This window comes from Musca autumnalis, unplaced genomic scaffold, assembly GCF_047663935.1.
Source record: "Musca autumnalis isolate F117 unplaced genomic scaffold, ASM4766393v1 scaffold_4, whole genome shotgun sequence".
Lineage (NCBI taxonomy): Eukaryota > Metazoa > Arthropoda > Insecta > Diptera > Muscidae > Musca > Musca autumnalis.
The window spans coordinates 23183250-23199195 of record NW_027411977.1 but is presented as its reverse complement, the minus strand read 5'-3'; the positions used below and the strand labels follow the sequence as shown (position 1 = coordinate 23199195).

General features: G+C 41.0%; 1 protein-coding gene across 4 annotated transcripts in view; it reads left to right on the top strand.

Annotated features, from left to right (window-relative positions):
• The window catches only part of spd-2 (centrosome assembly protein spindle defective 2), a 36449-nt gene that overhangs the window by 19764 nt on the left and 739 nt on the right, over positions 1–15946 (top strand). For 2 of the 4 annotated variants that reach the window (XM_073983289.1, XM_073983290.1), the window contains 4 exons: positions 8451–9201; positions 9268–9590; positions 9656–9850; positions 10157–12630. In XM_073983289.1, coding sequence (XP_073839390.1) covers positions 8451–9201; positions 9268–9590; positions 9656–9850; positions 10157–12630 — 3743 coding nt within the window. The remainder of the gene's footprint in view (positions 1–8450; positions 9202–9267; positions 9591–9655; positions 9851–10156; positions 12631–15946) is intronic. The other 2 variants (XM_073983291.1, XM_073983292.1) reach the window with 1 other exon arrangement.

The following is a 15946-nucleotide window of genomic DNA, read 5'->3' as shown; positions in this document are numbered from 1 at the left end:
GTTCATTCATTTTCTTATCGACATACATGAACAGGCCCTTAAAATGTGTCCATACTCTGTGCCATTCATCGGGTGTACGCACACAACTATTTAATTGCTCCGCAACATCCTTCCACACCTCATCAGAAGTGGCTTTAGTTTCGCCAAAAAGTCTGACTCCACGAGCTACGTTTGGGTGGGCTTCCATTTTTCATACAACATTTCAAATTGCTGTTTTGTAGTAATTTTTACCAATATAAGTACTGAAACTCCAAAAAACGTATATAATATTAAATAAATTCACTTAAAATATATGGAAATGTTACTTACGTTTCAATTTTTCGTTTTTATTCGTTTGTAAAAATGGACGGCAACAGCTAATTTGTTGTCGCCGGAAAATGGACTTTATGGCGACAGAATTTGACGTCGTCGGGCGATTTTTGCCATACGTAATGGAAAAATTGCAACTGCCAACGCTACACGACTCGCGTCGCAATACGGAATCGAGCCATCAGTCGAAATGAAAATTGTTATTATAACATTTATTGAACAGAAATTCATTAACATTGTGATAAAACAAAGTTTTGAACATATACAGAAGCTGATTCTGTAAAGAAAGCTTAGCCTCCCAGTCATTTCTCATGTGTATAGTTAATGATCCAAAATATCAAATAAACAGTACAACCTGTTGCATATTCAGTTATGGTAATTCTGACAGAATAAGCAAACACACCCAGGCCTTGTATTTCACAATTTGTTCGAACCTGACCCATCTTCTAGATTATTGTACCATGTTTAAGACTATCGAACTATTATCATACTACTGTTTTTTCAAACAAAAGTGTTCTACAACAAGTAAAAAAGTATCAGTCGGCTTGGCCGACAGAGATATGCCCTCAGCCTGTGTATATTAAAACAATTTTTTCCCAAAAAACGTATGTATTTAGAGGGTTTTAAAAATTTTGGGCGTATGAAACAAAAAAAAATCTTGATTAGGATTAGGGATCTAAAAGGATTGGATCGACATTGACCGTTATGGAAGTGGATCTCCAGGCACAACATATGGTGCCATAGGGGGTTTTTACACTATTCGGGCTGTTTGCTCAAGAAATAGGGACTTGCCCCTAAAAAAACTTTTACCATCGTAATTGAGGCAGTGAATGCAAGTTGCTTCAACAAAAATCGAAGTGATTCGATATCGGGTACCGGATAGAGTGGACAAATATAGTCCATATTCGAACCTGATCTATATCTGGTAGATATATTAGGATGTGTAAGGTATGGACCAATTCGGCCACTCTCTTCAAAAGTTACCGTACGAACAATTTTTCCGAACATTTTTGAAATTTTGTGGGGGAGGTACCTGAAGGAGTGGACCGATATGGCTTATCTTCGAACTTAAACTATGTTTGGACACAATATTACTAAGACCAAATTTTGGACCGAATCGGCAGATCCGTTCTAGAGTTATCACCTCACACGGTGTCATAGGGGTTTTTTGCAACTTTCATGCTATTTTCTCAGGAAGTATGGACTTGCCGCTAATGAAACTTGTACCGTCGTATGGGGGGCAGTGAATACAAGTTGCTAAAACAAAAATCAAAGCGATTCGAGAGATGGCCCTAAACTGAACTTTTCCGAAATTTTGTGTGGGAGGTACCCGAAGGAGTGGACCGATTAAGTCCATATTGAAACCTAATTTAAGTCTGGTACAGGTTTCACGATGGACAAAGTATGGACCAAATCGGTTACTCCCTTCAAGAGTTATCGTGCGCACAAATTTTCCGAACATTTTCGAACTTTTGTGTGGGAGGTACCGGAAGGAGTGGACCGATATAGCCCATCTTCCTTCCGGTACCTCTCCCACAAAAGTTCGAAAATGTTCGGAAAATTTGTATGTACGATAACTCTTGAAGGGAGTAGCCGATTTGGTCCATACTTTGCAAATCGTGAAATATCTACCTGACTTAGATGAGTTTCCAATATGGACTCAATCGGTCCACTCCTTCGGGTACTTACCACACAAAATTTGGGATAAGTTCAGTTTAGGACCTGCTCTCTAATCGCTTTGATTTTTATTTTAGCAACTTGTATTCACTGCCCCCCCCCCCCCCCCCCCCCCCCCATACGACGGTACAAGTTTTATCAGGGGCAAGTCCACACTTCCTGAGAAAATAGCTCCAAAGTTGCAAAAAACCCTATGACACCGTGTGAGGTGGTTGGAGCCCAAGATAACTCTCGAACGGATCTGCCGATTCAGTCCAAAATTTGGCCTTAGTAATATTTTGTCCAAACATAGCTTAAGTTCGAAGATAAGCCATATCGGTTCGGAAAAATTGTTCGTACGGTAACTCTTGAAGGGAGTGACCGAATTGGTCCATACTTTACACATCCTAATATATCTACCAGATATAGATCAGGTTCAAATATGAACTATATTTGTCCACTCCATCCGGTACCTCCCACACAAAATTTCTGATAAGTTCACTTTAAGACCTACAACCGAATTACTTTGATTTTTGTTGAAGCAACTTGCATTCGCTGCCTCAATTACGATGGTAAATTTTTTTTCAGGGGCAAGTCCATACTTCTTGGGAGGAAGTGCCCGAAGGAGTAGACGGATATGACTTATAGTTTGGACAAAGTATTGCGAGATCCAAAATTTGGACCAAATCAGTTGATCCGATTGAGAGTTATCATGCGCTCGAGCCCGACAGACGGATGAATTGGGTTAAATCGACTCCTAATTGTTTGAAGAGTATTTCGTTAAAATATGTGGGCATATCGCACGTCCACTGCTTCGCAAAAGTGAGATTTAGAACATGCCTTGGATCGATTGCAAATTTATACCTTAAGTATCCGATTTGGCCGAAATTTACAAATGGTAAAATTTCTTTCAAACCTACGTCAAGTTTTTGACAACTCCTTCCGCTGCCTCCCTAAACAAAATTTCAAAATGTTAAATACTGCTCCCCAGCAACAATTTGGTAGGCACATGTCATTATTTCCTGCATTACCGAGTAATCATCACTCTCTGCATTACCATGCAGTACATATGAGGCGCTCCGCGCCAAAACAGCCTAACCCACATGGTAAAAATAAATAACAAGTAAAAAAGAATCAGTCGGCTTTGCCGACAGAGATATACCCTCAGCCTGTGTATATTGAAACAATTTTTTCCCAAAATACGTTGATTACAAAAATGTTGATTAGGATTAAAGATCAAAAGTTTTGCGGAGGAGATACTAAAAGGAATGGATCGACATTGACCATTATGGAAGTGTTACACCCTTCGGGCTGTTTGCTCAAGAAGTATGGACTTGCCCCTGAAAAAAACTTTTACCATCGTAATAGAGGCAGCGAATGCAAATTGCTTCAACAAAAATCAAAATGATTCGATATTAGGTCATAAAGTGAACTTATCCGAAATTTTGTGTGGGAGGTACCGGATGGAGTGGACAAATATAGTCTATATTTGAACCTGATCTATATCTGGTAGATATATTAGGATGTGTAAAGTATAGACCAATTCGGCCACTCCCTTCAAGAGTTACCGTAGGAACAATTTTTCGGAACATTTTTGAACTTTTGTGGGGGAGGTACCTGAAAGAGTGGACCAATATGCCTTATCTTCAAACTTAAACTATGTTTGGACAGAATATTACTGAGGCCATATTTTGTACCGAATCGGCAGATCCGTTCGAGAGTTATCTTGGGCTCCAACCACCTCACACGGTGTCATAGGGGTTTTTTGCAACTTTCAGGCTATTTTCTCAGGAAGTATGGACTTGCCCCTGATGAAACTTGTACCGTCGTATGGAGGGCAGTAAATTCAAGTTGCTAAAACAAAAATCAAAGCGATTCGAGAGATGGCCCTAAACTGAACTTTTCCGAAATTTTGTTTGGGAGGTACCCGAAGGAGTGGACCTATTGAGACCATATTGGAACCTCATATTACTCTGGTAGAAAGTTTACGCTATACAAAGTACGGACGAAATCGGTCACTCCCTTCAAGAGTTATCGTGCGCACAAACTTTCCGAACATTTTCGAACTTTTGTGGGGGAGGTACCGGAAGGAGTGGACCGATGTAGGTCATCTTCGAACTTAAACTAAGTTTGGGCAAAATATTACGAAAGCCAAAATTTGAAGCGATTCGGTTCATCCGCTCGAGAGTTATCGTGCGCTCCAGCCAGAAGGACAGACAGACGGACGGACATGGCTAGATCGACTCAAAATTGTCTGAAACACATTTCGTCCAAACATACTTGGGGTCTAAAACCATTATTTCGATGAGGCACATTTTCATCGTATCAAAGTGTATATACCCTCCTTAGCCTAAAGGCTGAGGGTATAAAAAGGACTGTGAAGACCTATCCAGAACCTTTTGAAATAAATACTAAAAATACTCCTTATTGCATTATATAACACTAGGTTATACTACTTGCTAAAACAACCCAGCAAAAAGTTTGCCTCCAAAGAGGCAGTTAAATCATATGTACAAGTGATCTGGAATGCATCAAATTATGCATTCTCACTCATGATTTTAACGAGATCGTGACTACTGAAAGATGCACTCCATTGCACTGCATTTTAACTGACCCTTTGGCACTGCATTTTAACTGACCCTTTGGTGGTAGAATAGGATGCAGTCCAAGCACGTGTTTTGATACATTCTGCGGAAAGTGTGCAAGCCATTACAAAATATCCCAGAACAAATAAAATGGATTTATTATTTGTGTAAAACAAAAACATTAAGAACTTTATTACATTAACACATATTATGAAAATTCTGTCTTGAATTCAATCGCAACCATGCTTGTTTCCTCCGCTCTCCATTTATTCCAAGCTGAAATGTTCTTGCTTCATCTGCTAAGTGGGTTTGATATTGTCTTCCCATCACCAGTTAATATTTCGACACGTACTCCATCAGTACTACATTTTCTTACCGAAAAAATGTTCGCATATTAAATATTTTTTATTAACAAATTTTTGGAAATGTTAACACGCTTACTTCTTTTTGGAAAATGTATGCAGCTGCCTGTAGAGATGTACAAACTGATTTATGTACTTGTAGGGATCTCTAACAACTGCTAATAAAATGTAGGGAACGGAGTGCCTTTTTCACGCCTCCGTTTGGACTGCATCCGGATGCTGTTAAATTGTGAGGAATTGGAGTGCCTTTTTCACGACTCCGTTTGAACTGCATCCGGATGTTGTTAAAATGTGACAAGTGGATGTGATTCTTTGGATTGCATTCAAATGCAGTTAAAATGTGAGGAATGGAGTGCCTTTTTCACGACTCCGTTTGAACTGCATCTAAACATGCCGTGAAAGAACTAGTCCACATTGCACTACTTCCAATTTATTTTGCTGGGAACCAATATGAAGTTTTTTAGTATTTATTTAAAAAATTCCGGCTATATCTTTAAAGTCAGTTTGATTTTTTTGAACATGTGGGTTAGGCCGTATTGGCGCTGAGCGCCTCATATATGTATGTATTATGGCTTACACATAACTACTTACTTTACTTATTACTAAGTAATGAGTATGGTGGCATAGAGCTTGTGTGTCTGACTACAAATCATAGGGTTGGAGTTTTTTGTTAGCAAAATTACGAATAAATGTTGATGTACATACATGTGTTTAAACTACCCTTACTGTTCATACGGGTGGCCTAGTGTGTAGTGTGTTTGGCTACAAATCGGAAGTTCGTGTGTTCAAAACAAAAACAACAAAAATGAGGAGTGTTGAATTTCAACATAAATTCACCACAATTGTTCTAAAAAATAGAACGTATGTTTCAGCTTCTTTTCGACTACCGGCATGTGGTTAAACATAAACAACATATTTATGGAAGTACTTCCTTCCTATGACATCCCCATGTAAAAATAATGACTTACGGTCAATTTATAAGTAGTTACTACTGCCAAAATTTACTGAATAAAGTCATTACTTGGTAATGTATTTTTTTTTTGCTGGGTAATAATTGTTGTATCGGTGCCTTGTCCGTCTAGAAATATCGTTTCTATTGTTCATCTTGAGTTCAACAGCTCTATATTTGCAACAAATGCAACGCTTATAAAATATTTTTTTACCATATTTATTCAAATTTTATAATGTTCTGCCGCCCACCCACATTTACTACTAAAAGTCGTAACTCCTTCTTTAGTGGCCAGAAATAATTCTGGGAAAGTTCTTAAACAATCCTTAAGGAAAAATGTTGAACATTTGTGAGGGATGTATCCGAAGAATATAGATATTCTTAGAACATGAGGGAAATATTAAGATGATGTGTCAATGTCCAATTGGTCCAATTCCAGCGATCCTCGTATATAACCTCAACTACTCTAAGCTGACATTTAAAAATGTTTGAGAGATGAACCGAACAGATTTGTCCGATATAGATTTCTTCGCACTTCATTTAAGTTTGAGAGAAATAGTACCACGTCCATAGGTTAGACCAATCTTAGTCACTCCTTTCGATAGTTATGACCACCAGACCTTTTAGTTGGTCACTGTAGGATTTTTTTAGAGATTTAGAGCAGTCCCCCAACAGCGGCACTTAACACAAGTCGTTGTTGTTTCAATCCCTGAAAATGCATCCTTTATGCAATTTAATTGTAATGGACTCCGAGTTAAAATCGGGGAAATAGTGGAGGTGGATGTCGAGTTAGAGCTGCCTAGCGTAAACATTCCGCCGGAAAATAACTGTTCTCCAGGTTATAGGTCCAGCATTAGCTTGCTTATGGAAGGTCATAACCGTCTTGTCTTGGAGGACTTTAATGTTCATCATGATTTATGGCATTCGGTCCTCGAAAACGACCAGAGGGATATAGCTTTGATGAGGACGCCCCTACCAGAATTAGGGGAGAGTGTCACAGTTCGCCAGATATTACCATCATGTCACCTGGTCTGACAAATGACGTCACGTGGCAAACCGTCTGCCTATAATTGTCTCCATCAGCAGACCCCCCGATTTCATCACCTCTGAACGCCTCACTTTCGTCTATCATGGGGAAGCTAGTTGGCCGAGCTTTAGAGAGTTTACTAATCACCGCTTCAGAGATCTGTCCAATCCCTCTGATGGTTGGGTAGCAGAACGGACGTTCATCACAGCTGCAGCCGATCGCCATATACCTGCTGGTCTTATACCCGAAGTTAGATCAAACTTCCCGGCAGAGGCGACGGGCTTAGTAAATGAGCTTCGTCGTGCCAAACCTAGTGACCCGGAGCAGCAAAGAAGGAAGATGGGACCTCAGTCACGTTTGGTGACGTAAGGTTGACGAATCCAAAGAGGTGCGCAAGTTATTTCAATCGACAGTTTGTCGGCTATATAGATAGATCAGTAAGCTATGCGGCGCCAGTTTGATCCACAAATATAAGTTCAACACGATTGAAAAATATGCATCTGTTGCTAATGGGCCATTTATGCTTTAATACAAAACATAGTCTGTAAAGGAAATATGGCTGGGGAGCCGATACCACTAATCGTGAGATTAATTTAGTTACGTTATCAGGTTTATTTACTATGTAATACATTATCTGGCCACGAAGGCTTCTGTATTACGAATAATGAAATAAAAACAAACAAAACTGTCAGAATGCCGCCCTGAGAACTACAACAAGGAGCCTCCTCTTGTCATCAATGGACAATCTACATGAGGAGACAAAGATTCTTCCAGTACAGCAACATAATGGCATGCTTTCGTTGCATTACATGCTCGGGTGTTACCGTGAGAACCACCCCAATCACCATGTCAGGACGGATATTAGGCAAAGTTCGATAATGGTATTTACGTTGCACTCCTTCCGATTCCTACCCTACTAAAGATAAAATATATTCAGGCGATATCTTTTAGATGGGGAAACCGATTTGGTCCAAACATTGGATCTCGTAATATTTTATCCAAACTTAGTTTAAGTTCGGAAATTCGCCATATCGGTTCACCCCTTAGTGTATTCCCTCACAAAAGTTCAAAATTTTTGTTTAAGAGCAGTTTAAGGTCTGTCCAACAATCATTTGGACATTTATAGCGATATTATGTTTTTTCTGTGGGCAAGTGTATGTTTCCTGATATAACGGTCCAAAAAGCTCTAAATTTTATGGTGACTATATGTAATGACTGGTGGGCGCGCTATCTATCTAAAGGAATGACGCCCTACATTCTGAAACCCCCCTAAATACATAGGGGGTTATTCTAAACTAAAATTCCCCGTGAGTTTTATCTTTCCGCCGTTTCAACTTAAAGGATAAAGTGAGAAAACTCTCGTGGAATTTATGTTCAGAATAACCCTCATAATTTTTTATAGAAAAAGAGTTTCAATTCATACAGGCTGAGGGCATTTTGAAATTTTGAATCTTATTAAAAATTCAACCATTTGCATTTGTATCTTCTCATTTATGCATGTCCCATCATCTCTAATATTCATCATTTTATTTACACCCATTCCCCTCACACATCACATATAGCTCTCGATCACACAGATTATGTACCATTTCGACGTCCCAATACAATTAATATATCCGATCTTGTAACCGATGAAACCATACATTTAGAAACAACATCATCCAATCCACCATCAGCCACTAAAGATGCCAAAATCTCCTTTGAACCAACGGAAATTACGGGTCGCTCCACCCTCTACAAAAAAGAAATACGGAATCTCAAGGCCCCAAGGGCAATGAAACAGCTGAAGAATATATCGGTAGAAGAAATTCTGGCCTCTTCATTTGCACCGAAAACCCGCAATCTATGCAAATCATTCCAGCAGGGTAGTTGTGATACATCGCTTAATGTGAGTGGTGGTGGAGAAATGGATGCCTCTGCCAGTAAATTGCATGGCATTTCAATGGTATCTTCTTCGACGGTGTGCAGTTCTTTCGATCAATATCAGGATTCGAAGAGTCTACCACGTACTGCTGATATGTCACTGTCAAAGAAATCATTTTCCCAACTATCTTTTAATGGAGAGCATGAGGTTGGTGGGACATCGTTTTCATTTAATGCTGGTGCAGGCACCGCTAATGAAACTGGCCTCTCCAATGAAGAGTTTGCCCCCGGAGAACTTATGCAATCAAAGCTGTTAATGGATGAAATTTCATGGGCCCAAGAATATGCTGCAATACCAGCAAAAACCCTAAGTGAAAAGGCCAAAGAAAAGGCAGCCATAGCACAAGAAGAAGCTGTTACAAATGGGTTTGAATCACCATCAGCATCCAAGTAAGTAATTTTTTCCATTAAACTCCTCTCCCATTAAACCTCTCTCCCAATCCTATCTGTTTGCAGCTCAATGATAGCTGGCGATCCCAATTTCTCGGTGGGCAACTTTTTCCACATGCGTTCCGAAAATATTTGGGATATTGTTAAGTCCAAAAGTCCTGAAAAATGTCGAACACCATTTGCTTTGGTAGATGAAGATGATAGCAACATGGTTAGTACATCAAACATAAATGGCGATGGATATTCGGTGCCTGCCACGCCCATAATCGACAATAAAACCTATACTCGTGTCAACAGTCAATTGAATGTCCAGCATGAAAGTAAGGACTCGGGCAATGCTTCAGAAAATTCATATCTTCTAAGTATGTCAGCCATTGGAAGGGCATTGGGTAAGCAAAATAAATGTTTCTCAGAAAGATTTGGCAGTATTATCTAATTTATTTACATCCTCCAGAAAATTTGGATGGTGGTGCTTCAAGTACAAAAACAATCAAATCATCAACGACTTTAGATGTCACACCCAAAGTGGATAACAAAACGTATACCCGTGTCTCAAGTCTAATCAATTCGAAGCATGAGAGCAAAGATTCGGGGAATGTCACAGATAATTCATATTTGTTGAGCATGTCTGCCATAGATCGGGCATTGGGTAAGTTGAAAATTACGAAATCTTTCTATTTATCTATCAAAACCGTAAGTCAGCCATGTTGTTGTAGTAGTAGCATAGAAACCTACGTGGAAACATAGGTTTGTGATACTGGGTTGGCAGCCGCTGGCCGAAACAATGTGGTTTCGGGTCAATGTGGTAAGAAATAAATCGCTGCCGGGGGTTTGCAAGTCAGTCATTTGTTTTGTTTGCAGTCAAAATTGTTCTGGGCGACAAGAATCCCACCGTAAATAAAGATACCTGTGAAAATCCAATTTCATTCAATATCCACCATTGTCCTCTTTTCAGAAAATTTGGATTCCAAAAATACCTCAACAACGGCCTTAACTGGCCAATTGATAATGCAAGCAAAAAAGTCACGTTCATGCATGAATCCACAAACAAATAGCCACCACGATAATAGTTCAATGGATGCACGTCCTCGCAGCGCTCTATCATTGGATTCTGATATGAAAATGCCAGGGCAAGATGTTGCCAATCTCATTTTGGAAAACAAAGAAAATGTTGATCCCATAACGGGACGTGGTAGCAATGGAAGCAGAATAGATTTATCTGATACTATAAGTTTTACCGAATCACTGCTAAATTCAAGTGACGTGAAAAAAATGAACAACAGTCAAACTCAACAACAAAAGCAGCCACGATCACCTCTTAGTCCCATAGAAGTGGCATCAACTACTCCAAATATATGTGTTACTGAAGCTCCTGTAGATGATGGCGCCGAGGCAGACAATGATGAATGGCCTGGTACACCTAAACAAAATCTCAGCCGCCGGGTACGTCGTAAATCTCCTCGTGAACGTAGTCCCATGCGCCCTGATGTGCCTGATTCACCAAATGATGATGATGATAATGCCAGAACACCGGTTAATTCCCGGGCATCTCGTTCGTTTGGTGTGGATAAAAGAGTTGCAGCAATTAGTGCGGCCAATAAAGAACCCAAGTCTTTGTGTTCAACACGTCTTGATGGTGATCCACGCAATGCTGCTGTTGATTGTGATTTTGGCATCTCTCCTAATCTTTCGTCCAGTAAAGTGGGTTCAAGTTTGGTAGCACGCAGTGCCAGTAATGCCCAGCTATCACCACGTAGCGTCAACGAGTTTAGAATGGAAAGTTCTCCACTTTCATCCACAGCCTCCACACGTTATCAATACTCTCAAAGTTCATCACCCACACCCACCTTGGATACGACCAGTAATTCAGAAAGACAACTGCTTACAGCTGGTGGCGGCATTGGGGGTGTTGGATTGGCACGTAAAGCTGTCTCCTCACCTGTGGGCAGTGAAGCGTCCAGCACATGTAGCTACAGCACAGTGCATTCGGCCCGTTCAGCTGCTTCAGCATCAAATATGCGTAGCATTTCACGTTGTTCCAATTCCAGTGAATTCAGTCATCGTGATGCTAAACAAATTCCTCTTAAAGTAACCACCCTGGAGTTGTCATGGGGTAGCATTAAGCTGCGTAGTGATTCACGCAAGTCTATGCAGATCAAGAATATTGTCAGCAAACGTTTGGTTATACGCATAGAAGTTAGTGGGCCGGGTTTTCAAATTGTCAATTCAGAACGCAATAATACCATAACAATGCACTCCCAGGAATGTCGTTCCATAAACATAAGTTTTTGTCCCACTGTGCGCGGTGTGGCAATTGGTAAACTTTCATTTTATGCTCCCACAAGTGGATCGGGCATGGGTCAATCATTCCTTGATGTCGCCCTCTATGGTTATGGTGGTAATGCAAGTGTTGTACCACAGAACATACTTATGGGACCCGTTGGTAGTCCCTTTATAACAATGGGTGATTTATGTGAACTAACCCATCCCCTTGAACGTACCGTTAGTTTCTATAACAAAGGACCACTAATGGCATTTGCTGTGGTATCCATTGATTCTTTGGGTCTCTTGCTTCCACGGCTATGTGATGCTTTTGAAATTTATCCTCAAAAAGTCTTAATACCACCACAACATACTGTGGATGTACGTATAACATTCAAACCTCGACGAGAAGAAGTGAAGAAAATGCTAAAGAAAATGAGAAATGTCTTGACTTTGGCCAATATGCGTGTCATCTGTGGCGATGAAGCCAATCGCCAAAGAATACGACGCCTCTTAAAACAAATGAGTGAAGCAGATCGTGCCAAAATGTCCTCCAATGTATTGGATATGCTGTGGACACAATTTGATGATGAAGTTGAAATGAAGGAATTAGCCAATATTCATGAAAATCCCAGTGTTGCCATGGATTTAGCTTCGGGTTTTCGTATACATGAAATTTTACTTACACTCAATTATGATAATATGGATGAAACGGCAGAAGCTTCTTCACTATTCCTGCCAGAGGGAGATGAAACGGTGCTGTTTCGCACAGTTGTGTGTGCTGCAGATTCACCTACACCACCACCCACATCTAGTTTGGGCACAGTCAATGAAATGTATGAAGAAGATATTGAAGTCGAGGAACGTGCTGTAACTAATGGTAGGCGGCAACATCAACAACACCACCACCAACTATCCTCATCATGGTCCGTCAAGCCATCCATATTGGAAATCAATTTAAATCGTCGTTTCGATAGGACATCTCTATTCGTCCACAATGGTTTTAAATCACGACAATATTTTGAAATTGCATGCACCAAGAAACACTTATTTAAATTCAGCCCCTCTGAAGGTTATGTTGCTCCCGACAATGGTCAAACAGAAGTTGTGGTAAATCTCAGTGCCAGTGCTAAGGAGGAAGACCTACGCGGCGATGTTTTAATTATGGTAAGTTGTTTTGTCGTCTTTATGTTATTAAATAAAATTTGGTTTGTATAGGCTTATTTTCATCGAAGGTACCTGTTGGTCCTGTTTACAGGGATATAATGTTTTCGTGTCAGGGGCAAGTCCATGCTTCCTGACATAATAGACCAAAACCTCTAAAAATCATATGGTTGGACAGATAAGTATAAAAAAAAAACGGCTTCCGCAATTAGATAAAAATGTACTACGTCGGTCCGTTTCTCCAGTGACCCCCTCGCAAAAGTTCAACAATTTGGTGTTTTGATCCAGTTTAAGGCAACATTTCGAATCATGTACCAATTTTAATACATAATTTATTTCTTAGTTGGGGAAGCAAATGCTTCATGTGATAAGAGCCCCGAAATTTCCCAATATTTAGGGTCAGTTCTTCACACACCTTGTACTAAAGTTTTAAATAGTCTTGTTGTTGTTGTAACAGTGTTTATTAATATGTATGTATCTGGGTCTATCTCCAGTTTAAAGAAATTGGCTGCTTCGATGGGATGTAACCACAGATCCACTGGAGTTAGATGAGTAGGTTTGGTGGGGCAGTTGAAAAGGTGTTTACATGTGTTTGTGTGTTTAAAAGAGTGACCTTTATTTCAACTCTACAATTTTACATTTTTATTCTCCACTCCATACTTCTATCGATTATGGTCCGAATGGTTGGGCCAGTATATGCTCGACCGTCTCTATCTCTTCTGCAGTGTGTCGTGCGGGCTGTGCGCATGCTGGGCAGATGTTTCGATCATTGCACTTCAGAGGGCTGCATCACCGCGAGTGAAGCCAAAACTACTCTGGTTTGTCGCGGCAGCTAACGCTCTTCAACTGCCATATGATCTCCGAGGACCGCAGTCACACCTAGTTGTTTATGAACTGCATCCGTGTAAGTGATATGGCGTGCAGCACAGTTGATAGGCTTGTTGATGTAGGGTTCTCTCTTGTAGCGTTGGACCTTTCTTTCAAGACGGTGAATATCCCTCCTGACATGCCTGGGTGGGTGATTAGAATGACTCTCACGGTAACACCCGAACAAGTACTGCAACCAAAGCATACTATTGTGTTTCTGTGCTGGAAGAATCTTTGTCTCCTCATGTAGATGGTGCCCTGAAGACATCATGTTGCAGTTCTCAGGGCGGATTTCTAACAGGTTCAGTAATCAGAGTGGCCGTAAATTTAGTGGCGGATATTTGCATATATCCTTCGGTCGAAAAAGGCGGTAAGATCAGTCAAATGGGGAGACCAATCTTTCACAAATAACATCAGAGAAGGTACCTGACGCCAAGATCGTTCAATCAAGCGCATATTTTACGATCTCAAAGGCGTGTGGAGGGGCGGAATACAAGAGATGTAGAGGTTAAACAGTTACACCTTGGGGAACTTCCAGTTTCACTCTACGGGACTTATAATTCTTTTTCTTGAATTCAACGTACGACTGGCGACCACACACATAATTGATTGCCCAATGTTTCAAATTTGGCCCAAGGGTTGTCTGCTCGATTTCCTCAAACAGCGTGGAGTGCTTGATAGTATCATGGGCATTTGATAAATCAAGCGCCATCGTCACTGTTCTGTCACACGGCTAGCTCTGGTTGAGTCTTCGACTAATCTGTGTGCAAAAGGCGTGCAGGGCTATTGTTGGCTGCGCTGCTTACCGAACCTAAGCTGATGCAGTTGCCGACATAGCTATTTCTGACGCTGGGGAGAATTAAAGCCTTAAAGGTCTTTTCCACTGGCGACAAAAGCGAAATCGGTCTGTACAATTCACCTTTGTTGGCGCCATTCTTGCATGGATTCAGTAGCGGATTCACTACTGATTCAATTTTGCAGACTTCGGGAATAATGTGGGTTGCTAGCGACATGTTAAGAACTTTGGTGAGATGTTCGACTCCTGGCTCATCCAGCTGTTTCAGCATTACCCTGGAGATTCCATCATGGTTTCGTGTTCCTGATGACGTTAACAACATCATCCATTGTAAATTGTGGTGGTTCATCCCCGGTAGGAAGAGATCTAATGCGATGTAATATTCTTTTCTTCGCCCTGGGATGCTTGAGAAACTGTCGATTGAAATAAGTTGCGCGCCTCTTCGGATCAGTTAGCTTAACGTCGCCAAACGTGACTTAGGTCCTATCTTCCTTCTTTTCAGGGTGCGAGTGTGACTTACCTGTGGCCCTCAATTCCTTTATTCCGGCTCCAATGCTGCAACTATTCCGGTGACTAAACCGCTTTTTCTGCTTATGCTCACCGGTTAACTTCCAATCCTAGCTACCTGACTCTGGGGTAGGCACGACGAAACTCATCAAGCTCATTTGCTAATCCCATCGCTTCTGCTGTGAAGTTTGTTCTCTTTTCGGGTATTCGACAGCAGGTATAAGGCTAGCGGCTGCAGCAGTGATGATGTCTCGGAACATCTATTCTGCTAACCGAACATCAGAAGGGTTGGGTAGATCTCTGACCCGTTGATTAGAGAACTCGCTGAAATTCGGCCAATTAGTGAAAGTGTGGCGTTCAGAAGTGATGAAATCGGGTAGTCTGCTGATGGAGACGGACGGGTGGTTATGTCCGGCGAACTGTGACATTCTCCTTTAATTCTGGTAGAGGCGTCCTCATTGACCGTGCAAAACGTAGAGCTATCAATCTGCTCAGCCAGTATTATACCCCTCTGGTCGTTTTAGAGGACCGAATGCCACAACTCATAATGAGCATTAAAGTCCCCCCAAGACCAGACGGTTATGACATTCCAAAAGCGGCTAATGTTGGGCCTATAACCTGGGACATAGTTATTTATCGGAGGGATGTATACGTTCAGCAACTCTACCTCGGACACACATTCCATGTACTGGTCATTAGAGTCAGGCTCAAAAGAGATTGGTCTGTATTGGACAGACTGGTGCAATAGGAAAGCTAAACCCCCACCTCCACTTATGTTGCGATCCTTCTCCAGTACGTTGTAACCATCACAACGCTGTAAGCTGCAGTTGTTGTTGAACTTGGTTTCCTGTACCGCCGCACTATTTCCTCGATCTTACCTCGGAGTCCATCGCGATTAAATCGCAAAAAGCTCGTTTGAAAACCTCCATCTCCTAATGGATAGTGTGGTTAAGTGATAGGATGTCCTGCTGAGGTTGATTGTTGGCAGCCACTTCACTCGGAGACCCAGTGGTTATTTAGGAGGTGAAAGGAAGGGAGAGGGACAGGAAAGAGGTAGAAGAAATTTATAGTTAGTTGAAATTACTTGGCCTAGGATGACTAGCCCCATTGCCATATAAGGTTGTAGGAAAAATATGGGGCAAAGTAAGA